Source organism: Ailuropoda melanoleuca, chromosome 1 (genome assembly GCF_002007445.2).
Source record: "Ailuropoda melanoleuca isolate Jingjing chromosome 1, ASM200744v2, whole genome shotgun sequence".
NCBI classification, from domain to species: Eukaryota; Metazoa; Chordata; class Mammalia; order Carnivora; family Ursidae; genus Ailuropoda; species Ailuropoda melanoleuca.
Window position 1 is genome coordinate 10974247 of NC_048218.1, and position 27698 is coordinate 11001944.

At 39.5% G+C, this 27698-nt stretch overlaps 1 protein-coding gene and 1 long non-coding RNA gene across 2 annotated transcripts in view; one reads left to right on the forward strand and one right to left on the reverse strand.

Moving 5' to 3' along the window:
• LOC109489693 lies at positions 1-27380 on the reverse strand. The gene is made up of 5 exons (XR_002142758.2): positions 26848-27380; positions 26203-26308; positions 19072-19225; positions 2998-3108; positions 1-137 (listed from the first exon to the last, which is right to left on the reverse strand). It is a non-coding gene; the product is annotated as an uncharacterized LOC109489693 (long non-coding RNA).
• TMEM50B (transmembrane protein 50B) overlaps positions 1-27698 on the forward strand; it is a 33137-nt gene that overhangs the window by 990 nt on the left and 4449 nt on the right. Inside the window, exons 2-6 of the mRNA XM_034656114.1 lie at positions 18110-18250; positions 20368-20480; positions 22392-22459; positions 23059-23151; positions 27365-27422. Coding sequence (XP_034512005.1) covers positions 18152-18250; positions 20368-20480; positions 22392-22459; positions 23059-23151; positions 27365-27422 — 431 coding nt within the window. The 5' untranslated portion in view covers positions 18110-18151. The remainder of the gene's footprint in view (positions 1-18109; positions 18251-20367; positions 20481-22391; positions 22460-23058; positions 23152-27364; positions 27423-27698) is intronic.

The window sequence follows — 27698 nt, forward strand, 5'->3', positions numbered from 1 at the left end:
CCCAGGCTTGTCACACGTCTTTTCCCATCATCTTTAGTCTCTTATTTGTCCTCTTGTGTTTCAAATCCGCTTAGGTGTCAAACGTAGAACACACGTTAAACATTTTTACCGATAATAGTGCTGCAGGACTCTTCACTCTTAAAATGAAAATCAAAAGTTATCTTGAATACCGATGCTGCAGGAAAAGCAAGTTTAATGAGAGCAGGAGGAGGATGTCGTTTTCCTCTTCCGGAGACACGCCCTCCCCTCCCCACCGGCCCACTAGCCTCAGCTTTAACTGGCCGATCTTGAATGAATTCACTTTTGGAGTCCAAGGTAAAGCATTTATCTGATTAGTTTATCCTTATTTGCTATTTTTAAATGATAAGAGTAATATATCTAGGTTATAAAAAAGAAATTTTTTTGACATTACAGACTATCAATTGAACAGACAGCACAAAAGTGTACCAAGTAAAAAGTGCGAATTCTTTGTTCACTTTTCATCCTTTATGTCCTCAGTTCCATTCCCTAGGAAGAGATCATCCCATAACCCTTGGGCAGTTGACTTATAATATCAGAACACATTTCCGTATATGTATGTGTGGACCTACCTCATTTTTAAAGTGCTGCATAGTATGCCATTGTTTAGATGTACTCTAATATATTGTATTGGTCCTGTACTGATGTACATTTTGGATGTTTCTGGATTTTAGCTGTTAAAAGCCTTGTTGCGTGAAAATCCTTTTGCCACTGTAGGGTAAGTTTCAGGTAGATAATTTAAATAGATTATTGTACTTCAGTATAATGTGAGTACTCTTTTCACCAGGAATCGTTTTTATAACTTAAAAGATTTTATAATTTAAAGGCAGTAGCTAAATTTGTTCGTTTTAAGTGCATTTCTTAGAATCTGTGTGTGCTTTTATATTTATAGACTGGATCAAGAAAATTTTGAGGACCTACTAATAATGGCGAATTTTTAAACCTTGTTTGCACTTAGTGGTATTGACTTTAAGGTTATATTCATTCATTTGATTGGCTTGGCAGGAATAAATAGAGAAGGCCTTCAGGAAGAGATTTATGAACAGACATATTTTGTGTACTTTGTCCTGTGATAAACTCCTTGCATATCCAGTCATAACAAATTATTTTTCTCTTTTTTAAGTAAGTTTCTTTTATTGCGAAATGTATTGCAGTACAAAAAAAAAGCGTGTAGAACATACAAACATACATGTGTGTGTATATATATTTGTATATATATGATAATATGTGATTTTTATATATACATATGTGATATACATATATATTTAAAGAATATGATTGCTGTGATCATTGTATCTACCATCAGATTAAGAAATAAAACATTCGTGTCTTTCTTCCAGAGGTAGCCTCTATTCTGATTTGTTAATCTTTCTTGCTTTTTAAAATAAGCTTTACACAAATATACACATATACATATATGCGTATAAAAGCTGGTTTTAAGAGAATTTAAGGAATATATGTAGTCCGCAGGGAAAGGAATGTCTGAACAGAATTGCCGAGTTAGATTTAATTGGTTAATGTTCCACACAGCAATAAAATCATGATGCCTTTGGGATTACTCTTTTCTACCAGGCTAGAAAAATCATAACACCTTATTAATTTCTCTAGTTAAACTCAAACCTTACAGGACTATAAACTGTCTTTATTAACAGTGGGTTTTTTGTTAATAATTAGTTATTATTAATTATAGTTATTATTAATTATAATTAATTAATTATTAATTATTTCCCCCAGAGTGCAGATGAATTCCAAACAGGCTTATTAGAAAATACTAGAGCTTTCTAAATTTGAGATTAAAATTTTGTTTCATAATTGTGGGGCACCTGGGTGGCACAGCGGTTAAGCGTCTGCCTTCGGCTCAGGGCGTGATCCTGGTGTTATGGGATCGAGCCCCACATCAGGCTCTTCTGCTATGAGCCTGCTTCTTCCTCTCCCACTCCCCTTGCTTGTGTTCCCCCTCTCGCTGGCTGTCTCTATCTCTGTCAAATAAATAAATAAAATCTTTAAAAAAAATTTTTGTTTCATAATTGTAAGCCCAGACCTGACCGTGTAAGGAAAGGACGTTATTGTCACTATTAGATGAAGGTTTCCAGGAAAAGATGAGCAGAACAGAATGGCTTCAGCTTCCCTGACTGTTTACAGGAGGCCTTTCTGAGGAAGTTAGTGGGTAGTGTTATGAGTGAGTCCTAGGAAATGGGCTTTACCACAGTAAGGGCTTCTGGAAAGCTCTCGTGTGGATCACATACAGGCACACCTTGTTTTATTGTGCCTCGCAGATACTGCCTTATTTATTTATTTATTAAATAAAGTGAAGGTTTGTGGCAGCCCTGCGTGGAGCAAGCCTGTCAGCACCATTTTTCCAACAGCATTTGCTCCCTTCATGTCTCTGTCACATTTTGGTAATTCTTGCAATATGTCAAACTTGTTTATTATTGTATTTGTTATGGTGATCTGTATGACTTGCTGAAAACTCGGATGATGGTTCACATTTTTAGCAGTGAAGTATTTAAAGTATGTACCTTGTTTTCTCAGACATAGTGCTATTGTACACTTAACAGACCACCGTATAGTGTAAACATTGCTTTCATAAGCACTTGGGGAACAAAAAAAATTCATTTGACTCATTTTACGAGGTTATTCACTTAATTGCTGTGGTCTATAACCGAATCTGTAATATCTCCGAGGTCTGCCGGTACTGGAAGGACAACAAGAGTGAGAGAGTGAGCTGCTCTGTATTTTCTGCTGTTTAGCTCACGTGGCCTGCCTGCAGCTACCAGGGTAGGTCAAAGCAGAGCCTTTCTGTGAAGGAAGTGAGTGTCCTCTGCCGATGCAGCTGCAGGGCTTGGAAGGAGAGCAGGAACTGTATCACCATATGATCAAGATCAAGGCAAGCCCAGCCGAGCACAGATAGGAATCTGGGCCAGGTTTCGGGGCACTCAGTCGTCAGGTGAAGAAGCTGGTCTCGCAGCTGGGACATACCTGCCTCGGGTTACACCACTTCAGTCTGGCCTGGTTGTCCTTGTCTGGGGCACAGCTGGATTCTCTTTAGTTCTCCTGTGTTGGATCTTTCCTGTATCCTGGATTCTCTCCCTTTCAAGAAATATTTTTATTATTGAAGTATGACATACAATGTTACATTAGTTTCAGGTGCACACCATAGTGGTCTGACAATTCCGTACGTTACTCAGTGCTCGCTGCAATAAGTGTAGCTACCGTCTGCCACCATACAATATATTATTAACTCCCTATGCTGTACTTTTCATGTCCCATCTTATTTATTTTATACCTGGAAGTTCGTATCCTATATTCTCTTTTCTTGATTTATCCTCTCTAGTGGTGCTCAAACTCTAGTAGCTTCTTGACAAGCAGAGTTACATTTTTTTGGAGACCTTGCCTGTCTGAATATGTTTCGATTCTATACTCATACTTCAATGATACTTTTTCTAGTAATAGAATTTCAGTTGAAAATAATGTTCCTTCAGTATTTTGAAGTTATTGCTCCATTGTTATCTGCTTCCAGTATTTTTTTAGAAAGGGAGGGAGAGGGGCAGAGAAAGAATCTTAAGCAGGCTCCATGCCTAGCATGGAGCCCCGTTCGGGGCTGGATCTCACAACCCTGAGATCATGACCCTGAGCCAAAATCAAGAGCAGACACTTAACCGACTGAGTCACCCAGTTGCCCCAGGATCTAACTTTCTAACTGCTTCCCCCAGGTCTTTCCTGGGTTGGTTCTCAGCTCTCCCTACTGCTGGCTTGGGCATTCAGCTTTCTTGGCTGTGCTAACTCAGTCTGTGCTAACCACTGCCTATCTGCTTTCCAGCATTCAGAATTTCATTGCTCTTGTCTCCTCTTCTGTCCTCCATAGCATTAGGATTTTACAACTTTTTAAAAACTCTCTTTATTATAGTTTTAGTGAAGCTTCAGGAGGGTGCAAAATGAGATGCTTATGTGCAGTCTCCTGTCTCCACCTAAAGCATTAATAGTTTTTCTGGACTGAAGAATCATAGCAGTGTTGCCAGGAGCAGAGTGTTTGCTCAAAGCAATCATATGTATGTGAACCTTCTTTTTGGTAGGGAGTGGTTGATGGTATTGAATGATCACACATGCAGGACACAGCTTTTATTATTAAGTCTCACTTTCTGGGTGGCTCAGTTGGTTAAACATCTGCCTTTGGCTCAGGTCATGATCCCAGGGTCCTGGGATCGAGCCCTGCATTGGGCTCTGTACTCTGCAAGGAGCCTGCTTCACCCTCTCCCTCTGCCTACCACTCCCACTGTTTGTGCTCTCACTCTCTGTCAAATGAATAAATAAAATCTTTAAAAAGTTTCTCACTTTCTGAGAGGGGTGGTGTCATCACCCCAGTTTACATACCAGAAAACCATAGCCTAGGGAGGTTTTTTTGTTGTTGTTTTTTTCCTAAGATTATTTATTTATTTATTTGACAGAGAGAGAGAGAGACAGCCAGCGAGAGAGGGAACACAAGCAGGGGGAGTGGGAGAGGAAGAAGCAGGCTCCCAGCGGCGCAGGGAGCCCTATGCGGGGCTTGATCCCAGGCCCTGAGCCAAAGGCAGACACTTAACAACTGAGCCACCCAGGTGCCCCAAGCCTAGGGAAGTTTAAAACTCAAATAGTGCTGGCACATAGCAACTGTTCCCTGAAAAGAAGAATGGAAACATGAACCTGGTCAAGTAGGTATAGCTGGGAAGAGGCTGGATGTGGGAATGGGCCCAAGGCATTTTTTTGAGAAAAAAAAATTTTTTTTTAAAGTAAACTCTGTGCCCAATGTGGGGTTGAATTCACAGCCTCAAGATGAAGAGTTGCATGCTCTACCATCTGAGTTATCTAAGTGCCCTCAAAGCCTGTCCTTTTCGCTGCTTCTGTGTGGTTTATGCTGGAAGGTGGTAGTTGGTACTTCAAAGTGTCCATGTCCTTTGAGCCTTTTAGGAATAATCTTACTATAGACCTCTTCTGAACTCATTTTAATGCCTTTGCTTTCCCAGTAATGCTTGTGAAGAGGGTTCCCTTTCATCTGTGTGGGTTAGAAGCTGTGACCCTGGAGCCAGTTTATCTGAACTGGGGAGGAGGACATTTACTGAGCAATCCCAGAGGCTGTAAAGATGCCTCAGTAGGGCTTCTGCCGGAGAGCCTGGGTAAACACGGCCTCAGTGAGTGGCATTTTGCCATGGCTGGAGCAGCTCGTGGATTATGTAGCTGTCGTCTGAGTTTAGGTGGCAATTCATGACAGTAAGACTTCCTGTTTTTTTTCAACTTTTTTATCACAGAAAATTGTGAGCATATAGAAAAGTTCAGCAGTGGATTCAACATTTCAACATTTTGCCCTATTTGTTTTATTTTTTTTCCTCTGCTTAACCATGTGATAGTATGTTGCTGATATTGACACTTAACCCCTAAATATGTAAACATGTGTCTCCTAAAAATAAATCATTCTCTTACATAACCACAATTCTACCATTATCCCACCCAAGAAAATAATTCTGTAATACCTTTTAATGTCTGACCTGTATTCAGATTTCCCCATGTGGCTCAGACTGCTTTAAAGAAATTGTTTTTGAAACTAGAATCAGTGAAGGTTTATACATTTCACTTGGTTTGTTAATTGTATGTTTTGACATAGTTGAAATTAATGATTAATGGATTTGACATAGTTGAAATCCTTTGAAGTTTCTGGTTCATATTGCTGTTGGAGACTGCTTCATTACAGCCTAGATGGTGATGCTTAGAATCTTAGCAGTGGAAGAAAGGGACCCTTGAGTGAATTTGGTGTAGTGATTCCTATGGTTTACATGGGAAGTTTGGTGTGTTTTTTTTAACCTGGGAGGTTTTAAAAAATGGATAACTTGGCATTACTCTTGACTTTATGATCTTTGGGGGAGAGGGTCCCAACTACCTTTTTTTTTTCTTTCTTTTTTTTTTTTTTTTAAAGATTTTATTTATTTATTTGGNGAGATAGAGACAGCCAGCGAGAGAGGGAACACAAGCAGGGGGAGTGGGAGAGGAAGAAGCAGGCTCATAGTGGAGGAGCCTGATGTGGGGCTCGATCCCATAACGCCGGGATCACGCCCTGAGCCGAAGGCAGACGCTTAACCGCTGTGCCACCCAGGCGCCCCACCTTTTTTTTTTTCTTTAACTCTGCAAGTTACTGTGAAGTTAGCTTCGCACTGCTCCACAGACTTATGTTTGGGAACCACTGACTTAGTCCACCTGTCTCATGGGCCAGTGTCACAACTTAAAGAATATCAGAGCCAGTACTACAAGCAGGGCTCCTCGTGTTCTTTTTTTTTCTTTTTTTGTAGACATTATTTGAATACCATTTGTTAAACATACACACAGAGTAATTGCTCTGCAACATGATGTACTATTATTAAAGCAAAACAAAAACTCGTGAAAGCATTTATGCTAATTCCACCTAGAGAGGGAAATGTTTGATGTGTGTCCTGAAGGTTGACTTGCAAGTTTGCCTGTAGACAAGAAACAAAAGGGGCATTCCAAGAGTGTGTGTGTGTTTAATATTATAGGTATATATTAAATTAATATAGCTAATATAGATATGTATTATTGTATCAGATATATAGTATATATGACCATATATTATGTATCTAATATAGTAATACATATCTGCAGTAGGTTTGTGAAATATCTGAATATATTTATGTCTAAATTAGATATATAAATATAAACATATGAAATATAAATATAGCCATATACAATTTAGCAGCTTGCCCCACAGTAGGTATTCAACAAGTATTGGCTGCCTTCCCCCTTCGGTTTCTTTGTGGCTTTAGGTATAGTGTCAGGATAGCAGGAGATAAGAAGACTGTGTTAGGGAAAGATTTCAAGCACCCTGTACGTTTCGGAATTTATCTCACTAGCTGTTAGAAGTTTGTGAGTGAATGGCATGATCCAATCTGAGTTTTAGAGAGGAGAGGAAATTCTGGCAGAATATGGACTTGGGAAGGCAAGGAGGATGATTTTAAGAAATAATATGTTTGAATATATTGTCACAGCAGAACTTATTTTCCTCACCCAAATGATGTTTTTTATTACCAGCTTTTACAGATTATCAGTTTCACTTCTTTCTTTTTTTAAACAAAATTTTATTTATTTATTTGACAGGGACAGAGAGAGCACAAGTGGGGGAGCGGCAGGCAGAGGGAGAGGGAAGAGCCAGCTCCCTGCTGAGCAGAGAACCCAGCATGGGATCATGACTTCAGCCAGAGGCAGATGCTTAACCAACTAAGCCACCCAGGCATCCCCAGATTATCAGTTTCAATAAACCTAGGTATAAAGTTGACTCTTTCATTTTATAACAGGATGAGACATGTATGCATTTCACATTTTGAAAGCTATAATAGAGTCAGTCATTCAGCAGATATTTGAGTGCCTAGCCTCGTGTGCATCAGGCACTGTGCTAGACTCTGGGAATGCCACAGTGAGTGAAAGTGAACTTAGACTGTCCTTCATGGAACTTACCCTCTACAAGGGAGGTAAATATTAATCAAATAATGAGATTAATAATGCAATACTAGGGGATTAGGAAGTTGTGAAAGTCAGTATCATTTCTCACTTGGATATTTCAGTAGTCTGTGGACTGGTCTCTCTCTTTCCACTCTTAGCCCTTATAGTCTGTTCTCCCACAGAAGCCTAAGGGAGCCTTTTAAATGTACACCACTCTACGCAGCACTCTCTTATGGCTCTCCATTTCAACCAGTAAAAACCAGAGTTCTCACAGTGGCCTATGAGGCTCTGTAAGTATCCTGCCTTGGCTTTGTTACCTCTCTGATCTTATTTTCTCCTACTTTCCCGTCTCACTCACTCTGCCTTGGCCACACTGGCCCCCATGGTGCTACTTGAATACCCAGACACTGCCTTTGGGCCTTTGCCCGGCTGTTGTTCTCACTCACAGATACCCGGAGGGCTAATTCACTCCCTACCTTCAAGTTTTTGCTTAGCTAGTACCTTCTCAGTGGAGCCTTCTTGACCACCAATTTGACATTTAAGCTGGCCCCCATATCACCTGTACCCCCATAGCTCCCCCATATCACCTGCTCCCCCATTACTCTGCTTGTTTTTTTTTATTACTTTCTAATAACATGGTATCTAATTTACTTTAAAAATTGTGTTTATTGTCCCCTCCCCCCACCAAGCCCCACATAGCCAGTGCTTTTTATCTGTTCGTTGATGTATATTATGTGTCCAGCACCGGTGTAGTCATTGTAAATAAACATTTAATGAGGAAGAGAAAGCTGATATTTGAGTGAAAATGTGATAACTAAGCTGCTGCAGTGTGAGTAGGCGTTAATGAGGTGAGCTGGGGATGGAGGGGTATCAGACGGGGGGGGGGNNTATTTATTTATTTATTTATTTATTTATTTATTTATTTATTTATTTGAGAGAGAGAGCACACAAGCAGGGGGAGCGGCAGGCAGAGGGAGAAGCAGATTTCCCACTGAGTAGGGAGCCTGATGCAGGGCTCAGTCCCTGGACTTGGGATCATGACCTGAAACAAAGGCAGATGCTTAACCGACTGAGCCGCCCAGGCATCCCTTTTGTCTTTATCTTAAAATAAATGGGAGGGAAATTCAAGGTTTTAAGCAGGAGGGAAATACTGGATTTGTGCCTTTTTTAAAAAAAGTCATTTCAGGTGCAGTATGGAGGACATATTGATGGGGGCAGGAGTGGATGTGGCTACATCAGTTGGGAGGTGGTGGTAGTTGAACAGTACTCGGGTCAGGTGGTGGTGGAGGTGGAGCAAAGTTAGGAGGCATACTCATGTGATGGATTGGATATGAGGGGGAAGAAAGAAGTAGCAGGGATGACACCTGGGCTTTTGGCTTGTAAAACTGGATGGGTGGTGATTCATTCATTGTAGGGAATCTCAGGAGAGGATCAGGTTTGGAGGAGGAGATCATGAACTCAGGTCCTGATATGTTGATTTGAGGTGGCTTTGAGACAGCCAGGGGATGTCATGCAGGCAATGGGATGTATGGATCTGGGACTGGCGATTTCAGTCTGCGAATCAACTGCATAGGGAAGTAGTGGAGGGGAGGATTCGCCAAATAACCCACGTTTTGAGTAATTAAAAGTTGTTAATAAGGATGTTCCTGGGGGAGATTATATAGTTGTAAAATTAAAGTCTCTTGAAAAACCTATGCTCCCTGTCCTTTACTTTGGTTTTAGAGTTAAATCTTTTACCCAGGTTGGTGGTACTTACTACATTTTATTCTTGTTATATGTGATTTATAGGTCAGAAGGCAAATAAGCCTTCTCTGAGATAAAGTATATAAAATGTCTTTTCCAGAAGTACTTAGATCTCTGAATAATTCATGCTGTTGGATTTTAAGGCCTATAAAATATTCACACTGTGAGTGTCTAGAAACCAGGTTTATAGCAAACCAAGAAGAAAAGCTATGCTGCAGACTCCTTTGGCAAGATTTGAATCAGCAGCAATCACCACAATCATTGTAGACATCATTGGACTGCTTTCTTCCATTTCCAGATGGTCACAGTGTTCCTCTAAATTCAGTCTGTTCCTCTTCCATCTTGTTCTTCTTGGTCTCCTCACCACAGGCAGTGGAACAATAACTTTCTCTTTATGAAATCTGAGATGGGGGAAATACTGTGAAACTCTCTGATGGCGGGTGGCAGTATAGTGTAATCGGTCATGAGCACAGTTTTTGGAATAGATTTGAATGAACTTCAGTGGCAGTCCTGACTTTCCTCCTTGCTAGAGGTGTTAACTATTCTCTAAACCTTTTCAGTAATAGAAGATAATAATCGGGACTGCCTTCGAGCATTTGTGAGGATTGAAGGGAACAGTCCCATGAACGGGGTTTTTCTGAGGCTGGCTTGGAGTGGTCTGTGAAGAGCCTAGCACCTGTACTAATTAGCTAGTCATACTAGTAAGAGTGGGGAAGACAGGTTTTATTTTTGTTTCATTTCAGGCAACTTGTTTTGCTCTGGCTCTGTAGACCTGGTATCTTGAATGATATTTATATTTTGTTTTTTATTTTGTTAATCTGATTTTTTTGTAATGGATTTTTTAATGATGCCAATTATAATTTAGTGTAACAAAATGTTCATTGATTTCTCTGCTAGTTTATAAATCTGATGATGAGGGCTGTTTTATTCATCTCTATTTTTCCCACCATGCCTTTCTCGTAGGAGGTGTTCTGTAAATATTCGGCACATGCTCTAGAGGAGTTTTGTGCTGATTAAATGCCATCATATCCATAGGTCTGCTCTAGTGCCTGCATACAGTAGTTCAAGGAAGGAAGGACGGGAGTCAGAGACGAACACTGCATCAATCCTCAGTCCTCCTCCACATCTTCTCCCTGAGATACCTTAACTGCCCGGTAACTTCAGTTACCACTGAATTACCGTGAGCCTCTAATCTGATTTCTGTCTTAAACCACTCTTTCAGGGGCGTCTGTACATCTGTCTTAGGTCATTTCTGCCTGAAGATCTTTTAGTCCTTTCAAATACATTATGCTCAGATTCTCCTCTCCCATTCTCCCTTTCCTGTTTTAACTAATGGTGTCTCCCCATCCGCCAGGAATCCAGCCATCATCATTCTTAGCTTCCCCCTGCCTATGGATAATGCCACTTTAGTAGTCCTCAAATAAAAACCCTTTCTTTGGCTTGTACCAGTATGGCTTCAGTGTACATCCTTATTCTCTCCCCGTCTAGAATGACGGGAGGTGGCTAATATTTCTCTTCAGTCCCTCCTCCACACGGTTGCTGCCAGCATTATCTTTCTAAATCACAGAGATGATCTTGTCACTTCCCTACTTACAAGCCCAGAATTTTATTCCTTCTTTTTCATCTGCCAAACTCTTATTCGTGCTTCAAAACCCAGCTAAGTTTGCTCTTCCTCTGTCAGACTTTCCTCAGCTCTTCCTGGCAAGTACTGTCCTTTAACACTGTATTTCATATTTCTGTTATAGCACTTTTACACTGCAGCTCATAATGTATGTGTATTACAGCCCATATTGTAATGCAATTATTTGTTCTTCTCACAGTGTTCCTAACTAGACTGTTCTCTACATTGTCTTAATCGTTTTTTTGTTTTTTTTTTTAAAGATTTTATTTTATTTATTTGACAGAGAGACAGCCAGCGAGGGAGGGAACACAAGCAGGGGGAGTAGGAGAGGAAGAAGCAGGCTCATAGCGGAGGAGCCTGATGCGGGGCTGGATCCCACAACGCCGGGATCACGCCCTGAGCCGAAGGCAGACTCTTAACGACGAGCCACCCAGGCGCCCCACCTTAATCGTTTTTATATACTCAGTGCCTAACACTAGTTGCATTTAACAACTAGTAGAGAGATGGGAGAACAGACAGATGGTAGTGTAGAAATTTGATTAATGGAAACATTTCTGAATTAGACGTTATTTGGGACTTTGATGCATATGGAAATTTCTCAGGCCATGTTTGTATGTTGAGGTGTATAGTTGTATTCTCCTCTTGGTTTTGCAAGTGTCCTTGGGTTTCCTAAACTAAGTTTTTGGAAATGAAATTTTGAGAGTTGAATCATTTAAAATGCCCTCTGAAAAGGATTGCTGTTTCCATTTATAAAGAGTTGCCTCTCTTAGTAATAGGAATAATTGCTATCTAATATATTAGATCTGACTTGTGGGTCAGACCAGTAATCCATTAGTTCAGTTCACTAATTTTTTTTTTTTCACTTGGTACCAGGGGCAGTTTTGTGAGAGAACCTACCAATAATTTCCTTGACCTCGAAAAAGTCCTAGTTCATTAAAAGCAGTTACAGACATATTACATTATACAAAGAGGTTTCTCAACAGGCAGGAAGAATCAGCACTTCATTGTATTAATTATAACTTTTGAAATTTTTGTATTTAGAAAGTGATTCATACTAAGAGCTGCAAACTTTGAAAATAGACAAAAAGCAAAACAAACACGTGATCCTATCACCCATATATATAATAATATTATAAAAGTATCAGTGTTTGTTATTCTGGTATTTCTACTTATGTATGTGTTTTTATATGTATATTGGTAGTTCTTTTTTTGAAAAAGGAAATAATGCTATATATACAGTTTTAATAACCTACTTTTTTCACTTAGTATTAACTGTTACCATTTACTCGTGCCATTAAATGTTTTTCAAAAATAGATTTTTTAATGTTTGCATTAAGTAAACTATTTAACTGAACTATTTATTCTATCATTGAACATTTAGGTTTTCTCTAAGTAGTCTTTGACTTCTTTGAGTCTCTAAAGGCTTGTTATCTTAAGTATCGTATACTTGTTTCCACTTTAAGCCAGGGAGACAGTGTTAGGAGTATTGTCAGTTTATGTTAAATCAACGCTGTGTCATGATAAAATATGCTTATCTTTCGGTGAATATCAACAATAAAATTCATATGAAAGTCATTCATCCCAGTTGAGAGGGTTCATTCCTAATAGACTAGCCTTCTCGCCTCACTTTCCTCTTCTAAATGTTTACCATAGTGACTGGACTCTTGGTGGCCTTGGCTCCTTTTCACCTTAAAGCTCTTCGTCTGGTTTCCTGTTAGGACTCTGTGAAACCCAAGTCCTTCATGAGGTCAGGGTTAATCTGCAGTGTGATATGGCCATACCTGTTGCTCTCCAAACTTACTCCAAGCCAACCTGCCCCACTAACTTACTGTGTCTCAGGACATCTCTGGTACCAGCTAATTCTTCCTTGCTGGTACCAAAGGGATCCAGTGGCTTTGTATATAATTTTCCCTCTTCCTCCTCTATCTCTTTTGTTTCTTCTTAATCTACTTAACTATACTTAGCTTTTAAATTTTAGTATGTTTTAAGATTTTAGCAAGTGTTACCTCTTCGTAGAGGCTTTCCCTGATCACCCTTTATAAAATAGGTCTCCCCTTTATTCCCTGTTAGGATCCTGAGTGTTTCCTCCATAGTAATTATTTGTATTCGATGTTTCTCTGCCTCACTCCATCCCTGACTCTCCAGTTTAAGCCCCAGAAGGGAGGAGATCATGACATTTCAGAAATCATTGTATGCAAATAGCTATATATTTTCTGCTTCTAGAACTATTTATAATTAGGTTCATATATGGAAAATGAATTTTATAATTGGAAATAAGACTTTTAGCTTCAGACTTGTCTTAAATTCATGGTGACCTTCCCTATTAACCAGTTAATATTTAATCTTTGATGATAATTCATTATCATATCTGCAGAATAGTGATAAAATGTGCAAGACTTCAGTGTAGCTAAAGGATATCTGAATGATAAACTTCTAAAAACATTTTGTGGGTAAAATTGACACACTGTAAAACACACAGGTCTTAAGTCTACACTCCTGTGACTTTTGATAAATGTATGTACCTGTATAACCATTATCCCAATTAAGATACAGAACATTTCCATCACCGCCCCCCACCAAAGTTCCCTTGTAGTCAGTCCTTACCCCCTGTAGGCAAGCACTGTTTTGATTTCTGGGGCTGTCAAATAATTTTGCCTCTTCTTAAGCTGCATTTAAATGGAGTTATACAATACGTACTCTCTTGTGTCTGCCTCTTTTCACTTAAGTCATGTCTTTGAGGGTTTACTTTTTTTTTCTGTGTGGTTGTATATATCAGTTCATCCTTTTTCGTTGCGGAACAGTATTCCGTTGTATGAATAAATCATAACTTGGTTTTTTGTTTTTTAAAGATTTTATTTGAGAGACAGCAAGAGATAGCACAAGCAGAGGTGGGGGTGGAGCAGAAGGAGAGGGAGAAGCAGACTCCCTGCTGAGCTGGATCCCAGGGCCCCAGGATCATGACCTGAGCTGAAGGCAGACGCTTAACCAACTGAGCCCCCAGGCGCTCCCTGGATTATCACTTATTTATCCATCCATCCGTTGATGAACATTTAGATTGTTTCAGTATGGCGCTGTTATGAATAAAACTGCTAAAAACCTTCTCTAAGTCTTTTTTACGTGTGGGTATGTGTTTTTACTTCCGTTGGCAAATAGCTACGAATGGATTTGCTGGGTTATAGAGAGGTTTATTTTTACTTTATAAGAAACTGCCACCAGAAATATATGAGATTTCCACTTGCTCTACAACCTCACCCACATTTAGAGTTGTCAGTCTTTTAAATTTTAGCTGTTCAGTGAGTGTGAGACGTTATTTCATTAATTTGCACTTCCCTGAGGACTGACAATGTTGAATACCTTTTTATGTGCATCTTGGTCATTAATCATCTTTTCAAGTCTTTTGCCTATTTCAAGTTTTCTTAAGTCTTTCGCACTTTTTATTGCCTATGTTTTATCTTGTTATTACTAAGGTTTAGTTCTTTCTTTATTATAGATCCAAGTCCTTTGTCAAATATTTGCTTTGCAAATACTATCTCCCAGCCTGTGTTTCCAGTGTTTGGACCTTCTATGAAGAATGTATTAATTGTACTTATTTTTCAGAATAATTGGACACATTACTTTAAATTTAGAGGTATTTCACCTGAATCCATATTTAAGCGTATTATTGAAAATATAACTAACCCACTGTTTAGAAATAAATGCATCTTTGTGGACATGTTATACAGTGTTATAATTTTTGCTTCACATAGTTATCTTTTAAATAAAAGAAGAAAAGATCACCTTTTATGTTTATCCACATATTGATCATTTCTGGTTTTCTTCATTTCTCCCTGCAGATCTTAGATTCATCTGGAGTCATTTCCCTTCAGCCTGAAGAATTTCCTTTAGCATTATTTTTAGTGCTCATCTAGTGATGAATTATCTCAGATTTTGTTTACCTGAAAATATTTTTATTTTATCCTCATTTTTATAAAAAAACTTTATTGAGATATACATATGATAACATTCACCAATTTTAAGTGTACAATTCAATGAGTTTTTAAGTATATTTACAGAGTGTGCAGTCATCACCACAATCTTATTTTATTTTTTAAGTTTTTATTTATATTCATTAGTGTACTGTTAGTTTCAGGTGTAGAATTTAGTGATTCAGCACTTCCATACAATATCCAGTTTTCATCATGACAAGTGCCCTCCTTAATCCGCATCACTTATTTCATTCTTCCCCCCCACCCACCTCCCCTCTGGTGACCGTCAATTTGTTCTGTGTAGTTAAGAGTCTGTTTCTTGGTCTGTCTCTCTCTTCCCTTCCCCTGTGATGGTCTGACCACAGTCTAATTTTAGAACATTGTATCCATTAGCAGTGACTCCCTCTTCCACTCTCCCCCACTGTCACTAGGCAACCACAAATTTACTTTCTGTCTATAGATTTGCCTCATCTGGACATTTCATATAAATGGATTCATACAAGATGTGGTCTCATGTCTTTTACTTAGCTTAATGTTTTTGAGGTTCCTCTGTGTTGTAGCATGTATCAATACTTCATTCCCCTTTATCGCTGAATTTGTATTCTGTTGTATGATATGCCACATTTTATGTATCCATTCATCAGTTGATGTATGTTGGGTTGCTATACTTCTTGGCTATTATGACTAATGCTGCTATGAACATTTGTGTTCAAGTTTTTTTGTACATGTATCTTTTTATTTCTCTTGGGTAGATCGATAGTAGAATGGCTGTCATGTTCCCTTTTTAAAAATACTTTGAGAGAGAGTGAAGTGGTAGGGATGGGAGGGGGAGGAGCAGAGGGAGAGAGAGAATCTTAAGCAGGCTCCATGCTCAGCTCGGAGCCCAACTGGGGGCCTGATCTCATGACCCTGAGATCATGACCTGAGTAGAAATAAAGAGTAGGATGCTTAACTGACTGAGCCACCCAGGTGCCCCTATCATGCTCTCTTCTGAAGAATATTTGTACTGGATACTGGGATTGATTACTTAAAAAAAAAAAAAAAGCACTTAAAGAAATTCTTTTCACTGTCCTGGCCTCTGTTGAGAAGTCAGTCATTGTGATAAGTTGATCTCCCCCCCCAAACTACTTCAAGTGTTTTGTTTTTTTTTTAATTTCTGATTTTCAGCAGTTTGATTATGTTATTTTCTCTCTTTAACCTCTTTGGAGTTTGCTGAGCTTCCTGGATTTATAAATTAATATTTATCAACAAACTTGGGAAATTATCAGCCATTATTTCTTCAAATATTTTTTTCCTCATTCTGTCTTTTTCTGGGACCCAGTTAAACATATATTGGATCAGTTACTAGTGATCCTCTGTTCATTTTTTTTTCTGAGAAAAAAAAATATACCTTAAAAAAAAAAATCCCTGTTCTTTAGACTGGATAATTTCTTTTGATCTTTCTTCAAGTTTACTACCCTTTTCTTCTCCTATCTCTAATCTCCTGTTAAGCCCATTTAGTTAATTTAAAATTTCAAAGATTATAATTTTCAGTTCTAAAATTTACATTAAAAATTATCTGTCTACTGAGATCCTTCATCAGTTTAGTTATTTAGACCATGTTCCTTTAAGTCTTTGAATGTGTGTATATTGGTAGCTTTAAAGTCCTTGTCTGCTAATTTCAATATCTGTGTCATTTTGGGGTCTTTCTCTATTGACTTCTTTTTCTTTACTCCTTGAAAATAGATCACGTGGTTTCTGCTTCTGTGAATGTCTAATAATTTTTTACTACATATTAGACATTGTGGATGATACATTCTAGACACTATGCAGTTATTTTCATCTGAAGGGTGTCAGTTTTTGTTCTAACAGGTGGATAAAATGCTGGCTGATCACCTTGAAATTGTACACATTTGGTTTTACGCCTTATTAGAGTAATGCCAAGGTGTTTACTGATCTCTGACTTGGTGGAACTCAGGCTCTAAAATATCTTGCGGTGGTCACAGGGGAACTCTGCTGAGTTCTTTTAACCTTCCAGCTATTTTTTTTTCTGCTGAGTTTCTTGGAGTTTCCTCCATGGGTGTTCTGTTTGGGGGGTTAGTCAGGTATTTAAAGAGAGTTTATATTAAAGTATTTGGGGTTCCTTCCTGTAACTCACCCCTTTCCAAGATTTCCTCTCTCAGTTCCCAGCTGCTCTGGTAATCCTGAACTCCATCCTCTTATACCTCAAACAAAAAGACGATGGCATTTTTGCTAAAGTGTTAGCCATGATGCACCACAGACACTCAACTGGGCTGGGAGTGGGAGGCTAGGGGGTTCTTCAGGGGAAAAAACTATGTAAAAATAGGTGTTACTCATGGTGTTTTCTTTCAAGGGTAGGTTCCCTCCAGTTTCTGCCTGCTTTTCAGCACTCTTCAGTGCTTTCATATGGTTTTTCCCCCCTTCCTTTTTGGAATTTAAGGTGTTCCTGGATCACCTCATCTGAATGTACTTTTTCTGAAAATTCTCACAACATGTTGTACCCTTATAGTTTTTTACGCACATGATTTTTCTCCTTCCAGTTACCGATTGCTTCATTCCTGATAACTCCAAAACTTAGTAGTTTAAAACAGCCATTTTATTATGCTTATGGTTGACTGTGGGTCAGGAATTGGTAAAGGGCACAGCCAGGATGGTGTCTGTACTCCATATATCTGGGGCTTCATTGGGTAAAGTCAGAAGTCTGGGTACCAGACGGGGTGCAGTAGCTGGAATCACCGAGAAGTGGCTACTCCCACCTCTGGCAGGGAAGACTGTGTTGACTGGGAACCGTGGACCAGAACACCGGTACTTGGTCTCCTCGCAGCATTGTGACCTTGGATTTTTTACCTGGCAACTCAGACCTCTGGTACCAGAGTTCCAGAGAACCAGTTAGAAGCTGCATTACCTTTTACTATCTAGTGCTAGAAGTTGTATGGCAGAAGTTACATAGCGTCCCTTCCTCTACTCTGTTGCTCAGCCAGTTTTTATTGTTGGCCTGAATTCAAGGGGAGGGACATAGATTGAGTTCTCGGTGAAGTGGAAGGGTCAAAAGAATTTGCAGACGTGTTTTAAAACCATCAGGCCCATTCAGTAAATAGTAAGCTCCCCCTTGTGTCCCGTCACAGTCCTACGTACATGTCAGTAGGTATTCATTGAAGTATTTAATTTTTCTTCTTTCTCTAGGTTTGCACTGAAAGCAGATTTCTGTTTAAAACTTTAAGAAAGGAAAAGAGATTTCACTTAACATTTCCTCTGAGTGAATTTTTTTTTATCTTTTTATTTGTAGAATACAGAGTTTAATGAAAGAACCCATGCTTAGGCAGTGAAAATGGCAGGCTTCCTCGATAATTTCCGTTGGCCAGAATGTGAATGTATCGACTGGAGTGAGAGAAGAAACGCCGTGGCTTCCGTGGTGGCAGGCATATTGGTAAGTGAAAAAGCCTGGCTGGTGACATTTCTGCCTCATGCTTTGCCCTGAAAATTAATGTCGATTCCTTTGGGCCATGAATACCCTTTTAGAACTGTTTATTTCACTGTTACTTTGTATGAATAATTAGAGTTCTAGATATGACTGAGCAAAACATGGTAGGCCCTGGGTTCATTTGACTTTGTAAAGTTTTAAACTTAACGTCTTTCCTTCAATTCAAGCGGTAATACAATTATCATAAGCAGGGGCGCCTGGGTGGCACAGCGGTTAAGCGTCTGCCTTCGGCTCAGGGCGTGATCCCGGCGTTATGGGATCGAGCCCCACATCAGGCTCCTCCGCTATGAGCCTGCTTCTTCCTCTCCCACTCCCCCTGCTTGTGTTCCCTCTCTCGCTGGCTGTTTCTATCTCTGTCGAATAAATAAATAAAATCTTTTTTTAAAAAAAAATTATCATAAGCAGTAGCACTTTTAAGTTACTGATACAATCTGTGTAAGTCCCAAAAGCTCATCAGAGGCTCAGAATTTGTTAACAAATAGTGTTGTGACTCCGCGAGATTCAGGATGTGGAGACAGCAGTGAGGACCTGAGGCTGCATTAACTGAAGCTCTTCAGTGCTCTAGGGAAGGGATGCCACCCCCGTGTCTCCAGGAGCCGCTCTAAGCGGGGGGGGGGGGGGGGGGGGGGGGGGTGAGGTGAAGAAGTTTGTGGAGGAAACTCTTGCCTCATCTTCTTCCTAACATTTTTTTTTTCAACTTTTTATTAGAAAACACATCAAGCATATACAGTCAACAAAAACAGAATGGTGTAAAGAGCCCTGCTCACCCCATGTTCTTACAGCTCAGCTTCAAAACAAATGACGACACATCTTGCTTTAGCGTTCCTTCATCCGCTCCCTGCCCTCATTGCACTTCTGAAGCAAATTTCGGTACCGATTACATTTAGAGAATGTATGTCATTCAGTATACAGTTCTGTAACCTAAATCCAGTAAGAAAACAAATAACCCAGAGCAGGAATTAAAGGCAATTGTGAAGATTCTCCTTGTTTTTGCTTTTTGTGATCATCTCACCTGTACTTAACTTGTCCATGACATTTTTTAGAAGCTTCTCTAAGTCTTTTCAGTGTAGTTTACATAGAAACGTGACATTTTACAAACTGATGCTCAGTCACTTCCACAGTATTTAATCAAACTGCATAATCGATTAAAACTATGGCATGTTTAAACAGTGTTGGAGACACGACAGCTGACCTTTGGTGAGCATATAGCTCATTTGTGGACGCAGAACAGCTTGGGCATATATATATTTTTTTTTTAAAAAAGATTTTATCTATTACCTATTTGTCAGGGAGAGAGCGAGCACAAGCAGGGGGAGCGGCAGGCAGAGGGAAAGCAGGCTCCCTGTGGAGCAAGGAGCCTGATGTGGAACTCGATTCCAGGACCCTGGGATCATGACCCAAGCCGAAGGCAGATACTTAACTGACTGAGCCACCCATACTTCCCAAGCTTGGGCATATTAAAAAGGAATGTTCTCTAGAGAGAATGAAACACATCAGGTAATCAGGAGCTGGTTAGCTGGAGGTTAGTTAAAAGAGCTTCAGGGGCTCCTGGGTGGCTCAGGGTTAAGCATCCAACTCTTGATTTCGGTTCAGGTCATTATCTCAGGGTCCTGAGATCAGGCCCTGAGTTGGGCTCTGTGCTCGGCTGGGGGTCCGCTTGAGTCTCTCTCTCTCTCTCAGCCCCTCCCCCTGCTCTTGCGCACATGCCCTCTCCCTCTCTCTCTCAAATAAATCTTTTAAAAAAGAGAGCGCTTCAGTGCATGTAATTGTGGTGGGTAAAAGAAGCAGATAATTCATTCTAGATAACAAATTTTTTATCTTGCATTGAGAGCAGAACTTCAGAATCTTACACAGATTTGATTAGGTAAGTTCACCTCAAATGCTATCAAGGGTAAATAAACAAGGGATTCTTCTTTTTTATAGTTCCCCACCCAAAACTCAAACTAGAAATACACTATGTTTCATTTATGTGGTCTGTAGAAATATAGGAATATTAAAGAACAAGTAACTTCATGCTGAGCCAAGTGTTAGTGTTATTTTAATGACTGGGGCTCTTGCGCAAGTTTTTTACAGGTTGGTGGATAATGATCGACGCCGCCGTGGTGTACCCTAAGCCAGAGCAGTTGAACCATGCCTTCCACACGTGCGGTGTGTTCTCCACATTGGCTTTCTTCATGTAAGTGTGAAGGTGATTCTTAATTCAAAATCATTTTCTAAAAAACGTGTTTTCCTTATAGTTTAATGCTACCTGGAATAACCTTTTAATCGGTGGATTCTTCTGTAACATGAGAAATATATATATTTCCCCCATTTTATTAAGATTTTTTAATCAAGAATGAGTGTTGAATTTAATCACCTATCTTTTTAGCATCTGTAAAGATTATCACGTGATTTTTCTTCTTATACTGTTGTTAAACTGTGTTGTTACTGTATTTTATCAGTCCCAAGATTATTTTTATATTTGAATATCTCTGAATATGAGGGTTTTTCTTATGGTCAGTTTAACTTATAATTGATTGTGTGTGTGTATATATATATTTATTTTTATTTTATTTTTTCAGAGGGAGGGTGGGGAAGGGCAGAGGGAGAAGGGAGAGAGATAATTTTTTTTTTTTATTAAGATTTACTTGAGAGAGAGCATGCACGCATGAAAAAGGGGAGAGGGGAGCAAAGGGGGAGGGGGGCAAACAGAGTCTATGCTGAGCGGACTGAAGCTCACGATCCTGAGATCATGACCTGAGTCGAAATTAAGAGTCAGATGCTTAACTGACTGAGCCATTCAGGCGCCCCGAGAGAGAGAATCTTAAGTAGGCTCCATGCCCAGCCCAGAGCCTTACACAGGGCTCAATCTCACAATCCTGAGATCGTGAGCTGAGCCAAAATCGAGTTGGATGCTTAACCAGCTGAACCACCCAGGCGCCCCACAATTGATATTTTTTTCTTTCTTGGTAAAAAAAAATAATCGTGCATCTTAAAAAATCAGTGGCATCTTAGATTTAATGAAGTATGTTACATTTCTAGATTTTTTTTAGTAGTGAATCATTCCTTGAGTATTGTAACACATGGAACTTTTAGCATGAAGTATAATTTGTTTTTTTAATGTGGTGTTTGACTGTGTTTGCCAGTAGCTGGGGGGAGGGCAGGATTGGCCTCTAATGAGATTGGTCTGTGACTTTTCTTTTTTATTAAATCATTTTTGGGTTTATCTGTTAAATCTCATTTCATAAAAGAGTTTGGAAACCTTCTGTGGATATCTTTTATTAATTTTAAAGACTATGTTAAAACATTACGATTCTGTAATTGCCTTATACTATGAAGAGTTATAAAAGTTAAATGTGCAGGTGCCCAGGTGGCTCAGTCTGTTAAGTGTGTGACTCTTGATTTTGGCTCAGGTCATGATCTCAGGGTCATGAAATCGAGCCCCCTGTTGGGCTCCATAATGGGCTGTGGAGCCTGCCTAAGATTCTGTCCCCCACCCTGTTCGTTCATTCTCTCTCTCTCTCTGTCTCTAAAAATAAATAGATAAAATATTTCAAAAAAAGTTAAATTGTAGAAGATGGAAGTATTTATATCCATTAAGGATGCTGAGAATAGGCTACATTTCTACTGTAAACGCATCTTGCTCTAACAAAAATGGCAAGAGAGGCTGAGTAAAGTGGGCCTGTTTATTGTACGGAGATCAAATGTGTGACTTTGAGAAATGGATCAGAGAGAATCGCTTGACTTTTAACACAGAGAGGAACTTAACTCTTGATTGTAATGAGAACCTTAAAATGTGATGACTCACACTGAGTCATTCGTGTATAAATGTAAAATAGGCAAAGTAATCAGAAAATCGGCCCCTCTTTCATAATCTCTGGAGACAAGTGATAGTAATTTCTTAAAATTAAGGATGTTTTCTGGGTGTAGTTTAAGTAAAGAGTCCTGTAACATTTCTATCCACTAGGATATCTGTTAAGTTAAAAGATATGTTCAGTTATTCAGATACTGACTTTAATTAGGAAATGTTTCTCTTTAAATGATATGTAAATATCTGCGACTGTTTTAGCAGCATGAGAGTTTACTAGATGATTTTGTGTTGTTCCAGGATAAATGCTGTGTCCAACGCTCAGGTGAGGGGGGACAGCTATGAAAGCGGCTGTTTGGGAAGAACAGGTAAAGGGACTTTGAGTTGTTCATGTGCACTGGCAGAGGGGGATTTAGCAGCAGGAAAAAAAAAGTCTCTTTATATAGGACTAGTTATGACTAGATAGAATTTTTTTATTAACTTTGAAAAAAGTGTTATTTAAATCCTTAATGAAGTTAAAGTTACCGCCAGAAGTACTATTTTAGTTGTGTTTTACTGCTCATAGTCTATAAATAGAATGTTATTATAGAAAATCAATGGCTCTTGGGTTCCAGGTTACTCCCCCTGCACAGCTAATGATGGCTTTAGGATTTAATTAATCGATTACTCAGTTTTGTCATGGAGTTACTTAGAAGCTCAGCTAGTTTAGTTTGTCAGGGTATTAGTTTCTCTAGCCAACAGAAAGGTGATTCTCCTTTTTTCTCTTCTCAGGTATGGCTTAACCCCTCTTAGTTGTTTGTCCGTTTTTTAAATCTTCATTCAGGTCATTGTTATAGCAGGTGTATGCAAATACGTGACTGTCTTTGATATGCATACCATGTATTAGGTTAATTGTGTTTCCAGTGTTAATGCATTCTTAAGACAGCTGCAGACATGAGCGAAATCATAAAGCCTATTCTTCATGCAGGTGCTCGAGTTTGGCTCTTCATTGGTTTCATGTTGATGTTTGGGTCACTTATTGCTTCCATGTGGATTCTTTTTGGTGCATATGTTACCCAAAGTAAGTATTTATTCCTCCTTTATTTCATGGAGAATCAGGTATGTCTTTTACATTTCGCTCAGTCCATCAACCCCACCTGGAGTAAGATTTAGTGTACCTATTCACTTAGCTTGAAGATACATAAGCTGTTTCATAGAACTTCTCAGTGGGATCCTTGAGTGCAGTGGGATAGCCTGGTTGTGGAGTCTAAGCCACTGACAAGACCCGGTAACTCTCGGCCGTCTCTAGAGTGTCTGATTTCCTTCCTTACCCTGGACAGCCAGGCTCTATACTAGAGGTCCGTTTACTGAGGGTTGTAAGTGGTAAAGCAGGAAACCTGTACAGATCTACAGTCCCTTGTACATAATTCTAAAACCCACAAAGTGCTGAAAGTCAGGTTTTTCATAATCAGCTTGGCAGCGAAACCTGACCTAAGTTTCAAGGGGCTCCTTATGGTGTTTATTCCATTGAATAAGTATTCACATGTTTTCTTGCTAGAATGTGGTTGTCTTTGATTGTGGATGCTGGTCCAAACAGGGCTGGGGTACTCTATAATATTTATGCCCTGTGTTACCATTCTTAAATGTGAAAATTTTTGAATTCCAAAACCTACCTTGCCTCAAGGATTTCAGCTCAGGGATACGAACCCCGATATCTTTCCACTGATACCTCCTCTCTCCAACCCAGCCTGGAATTTTTCAGGCATTGTTGCAGGAGAGGTTTTTAGGGGTAAGACTGAATATGTGTGTGTAGCTTTCCTGCAGAAATTTGATGCTCACTCCGCTCAGTGGCGTGAGCTCACAGTGCACCATTCTGAGTTTCATGGCTGCTCCAGGCACCATAGCTTTCCCCCAGGGTGGGGTCGAAAGGCAGGACGCAGTCCCAGAAGAACCTGTTCTCCCTTCACTCCAAAGAAAGGAGTCTGTTTCAAATAACACGTCACACCACTTACTCATCTTCTGACCCCTCTACCCCCAGAATCTCTTTGTCACTCTGCTTAACTGTCACCTCTCCTTGTCCCTACCCACAGCTGACCTTTTAGTACACTTGATAGGACTCCTTCAGTTCCTAGTTCGATCTTTGGAAACTTTTGTCTTTCACTTGGCACAAAATAAGTCAGTATGAGTGGTTGACTACTGTTTAAATAACACTGCTCAGGGGCGCCTGGGTGGCTCAGTCATTAAGCGTCTGCCTTCGGCTCCTCCACTGGGAGCCTGCTTCTTCCTCTCCCACTCCCCCTGCTTGTGTTTCCTCTCTCACTGGCTGTCTCTCTCTCTGTAAAATAAATAAATAAAATCTTTAAAAAATAAATACATACATACATACATACCACTGCTCATCAAGTGTACCGAAAGTGTGTTATTTTTAGGGGCACCTGGCTGGCTCAGTCAGGAGGATGTGGACTCTTGATCTCAGGGTTGTGCGTTTGAAGCCCCGCACTGGGTGTAGAGATTACTTAAAAATAAGCCCCACATTGGGTGTACAGATTACTTAAAAATAGCCCCACATTGGGTGTAACAGATTACTTAAAAATAAATAAAGTGCTATTTTAGTTAATTAAAATACTAATGGAGTACAGAGTTCTAGTATGAAGCTTATGTGAAAGAAAGTGCTTTTTTTAAAAAGACTTTATTTATTTATTTATTTATTTATTTATTTGACAATGAGAGAGAACACAAGTAGGGGGAGTGGCAGGAAGAGGGAGAGGGAGAAGCAAGCTCCCCGCTTGCTGAGCAGAGAGCCCGACGTGAGGCTCGATCCCAGGACCCTGGGATCATGACCTGAGCCAAAGGCAGATGCTTAACAGACTGAGCCACCCAAGCGTCCCTGAAAGTGCTTTTTTAAAAACAGCTTTATTGAGATGTCATTTGCATATCAAGTAATTTACCCATTTAAAGTATATCTTTCAGTGTTTTTAGTATATTTAGAGTTGTGTTACCATCACACAATCCAATTTTATTTTATTTTTAAAAAGATTTTATTTATTTGAGAGAGAGAGGGAGAGCACGAGTGGGGGGAGGGGCAGAGGGACAAGCAGACTCCCCCCTGAGCATGGAACCCCCCATCCAGGCTCGATCCCAGGACCCTGAGATCAGGATCTCAGCCAAAGTCAGATGCTTAACCAACTGAGCCACCCAGGTGCCCCACACAATCCAATTTTAGAACATTTTATCACCCCAAAAAGAAACCCCTTACCCATTAGCAGTCACTTCCCATTACCTTTCTCCACCAGCCCTAGGCAGCCACTAATCTACTTTCTGTCTTTGTAGATTTGCCTGTTCCATATAAATGGAATCATATAGGGAAGTGTGTGTTAAAGCTCATTCTATCCCTGACTCTAAGTACTATTACTGATTTCCTTGGAAAGTCTGCTTAGTTACTTCAAGAAACAGGTGAAACTTTCTAGTTTCTATTATGAAAATGGGTATAAATTATCATTTCTGGAAGGTGTGTAGGGAAGTATTAAATTTGTAAAGGTTGTGCACTCATTGGTTGCATTTTAATTTTTTTTTTTTTAAGATTTTATTTATTTATTTGACAGAGATAGAGACAGCCAGCGAGAGAGGGAACACAAGCAGGGGGAGTAGGAGAGGAAGAAGCAGGCTCACAGCAGAGGAGCCTGATGTGGGACTCGATCCCATAACGCCGGGATCACGCCCTGAGCCAAAGGCAGACGCTTAACCGCTGTGCCACCCAGGCGCCCCTGCATTTTAATTTTTAAAAAACTAGTACACATTGAGAAATTTCTCAATTATGGATTTCATCTTTGTATTTCTACAGCAATGCTCATTATATGTACTTTTCTGTTTATAAACTGAATATGCTTTTATGTCACAGAGAGCATTTCTAACACGTATTTCAAATCTTTTGCTGTACAGATTTTCTTGACCTATTACTAATCATAATAGCAGCTAACATTCATATAGGACATTATGGGCCAAGCACTGTTCTAAGCACTATGTGTGGTCATACATTCCTCACACTCTGTGGGTAGGTGCTGTTATAATGCCCATTTTACCGATGAGGAAACTAAGGACATAATAAGGTTAAATAATTTGCCCATGGTCATACCTTTAGTCACTTGGTAGAGTGAGGATTCACATCCAGGGATCTCGCTCAGACTTGGAGCTCTCGACCATGCTGTTGTGTTGTTCACTGTGATATCGAAAGCTGAAAACTGAAGGTTTTTTTCATCAGGTCTGGTATTTTTAATTGACAGTTATAGTTTTATAAAAATTAAAAATCCACAAAAACTTAAATAGTTTCCATTTTTTTTTCTCTTCCTTTGAAGATAGTAACTGTTTCCTGCAGGGGAGATTCAGTGAAAGAACATGATGATGAATTAAAATGATCCTTTTTGTATCTGTCAGATTTGCACAATAAAACTCTTGAATTCATGAAAGAAAATAAGTGTACAGACTATTAAGTCCTCAAGAATTTAATGTGTACCTTTCTAACATTTTGTATTTCTATACAGTAGTTCCCTCCCCCCTCAAGGCTCCCCATGATGTCTGAAACCGTGGAGATAGTACTGAGCCCTATGTATACTATGATTTCCCCATACATAGCGACCTATGATAAAGTTTAAGTTATAAATTAGGCACAATAAGAGATTAACCACAGTGACTAACAATAAAATGGAACAATTACAATAGTATACTGTAATAAGTTATGTGAATGTGGTCTCCCTCTCAGAATATCTTACACTGTACTCACTCTTCTTGTTCTGGTGATGATGTGAGATGATAACGTGTCTGTGTGACCAGATGAAGGGAGGTGAGTGACGTAGCCATGTGACATAGCCTTAGGCGACGGTTGATCTTCCGATCATACATCAGAAGGAGGATTGTCTGCTTCTGCATCTTGGCTGACCGCGGATAAGTGAAACCTCGGGAGGCGGACCACGGATAAAGGGGAGAGTGCTGTATTGATCATGAAAGTAAAGGGAGGAGCCACTGCTTCCTCAGCAGCTCTGGCGCAGCTACAAGCATAGCAGTTACTTTAGACAAAAAAACCTGTGAAGTTCACTGTCTTTATCCAGAGTGAGAACAATCCTTTGGGGAGAACGAGATTGACATTTTCTTCCTTCAATTTCATTATAGCTGCCTTAGCGTTAATGAATAATAGCCATATTTTATAGCATACAGAGCATGTCATCATGAGTGGCACAAATACTTCGTCACTGCCATTTGCCTTGTGTAATCTTCTAATCCATTTTACTTTGTATGTGCAGATACCGATGTTTATCCAGGACTAGCTGTGTTTTTTCAAAATGCACTTATATTTTTTAGGTAAGTTGCCTAATTTATTTTTTTATTTTTTAATTTTTTTGGTGCAACTTGGTGGTTTTATTAAAGCACAGGGACAGGACCCGTGGGCAGAAAGAGCTGCTGCCAGTTGCCTGATTTCTTAACCACACCTAAAACATTTACAGAAATGTCACTTCATTATAAGAGCAGCATATAGAATGTATAAATTCCTCGAATTAGTTACAGTGTATAGAGCTTCTTTGAAAAGGTGAAAATTCCACTATTGTATAAGGGCACACATAAACCATTTCACTGGGG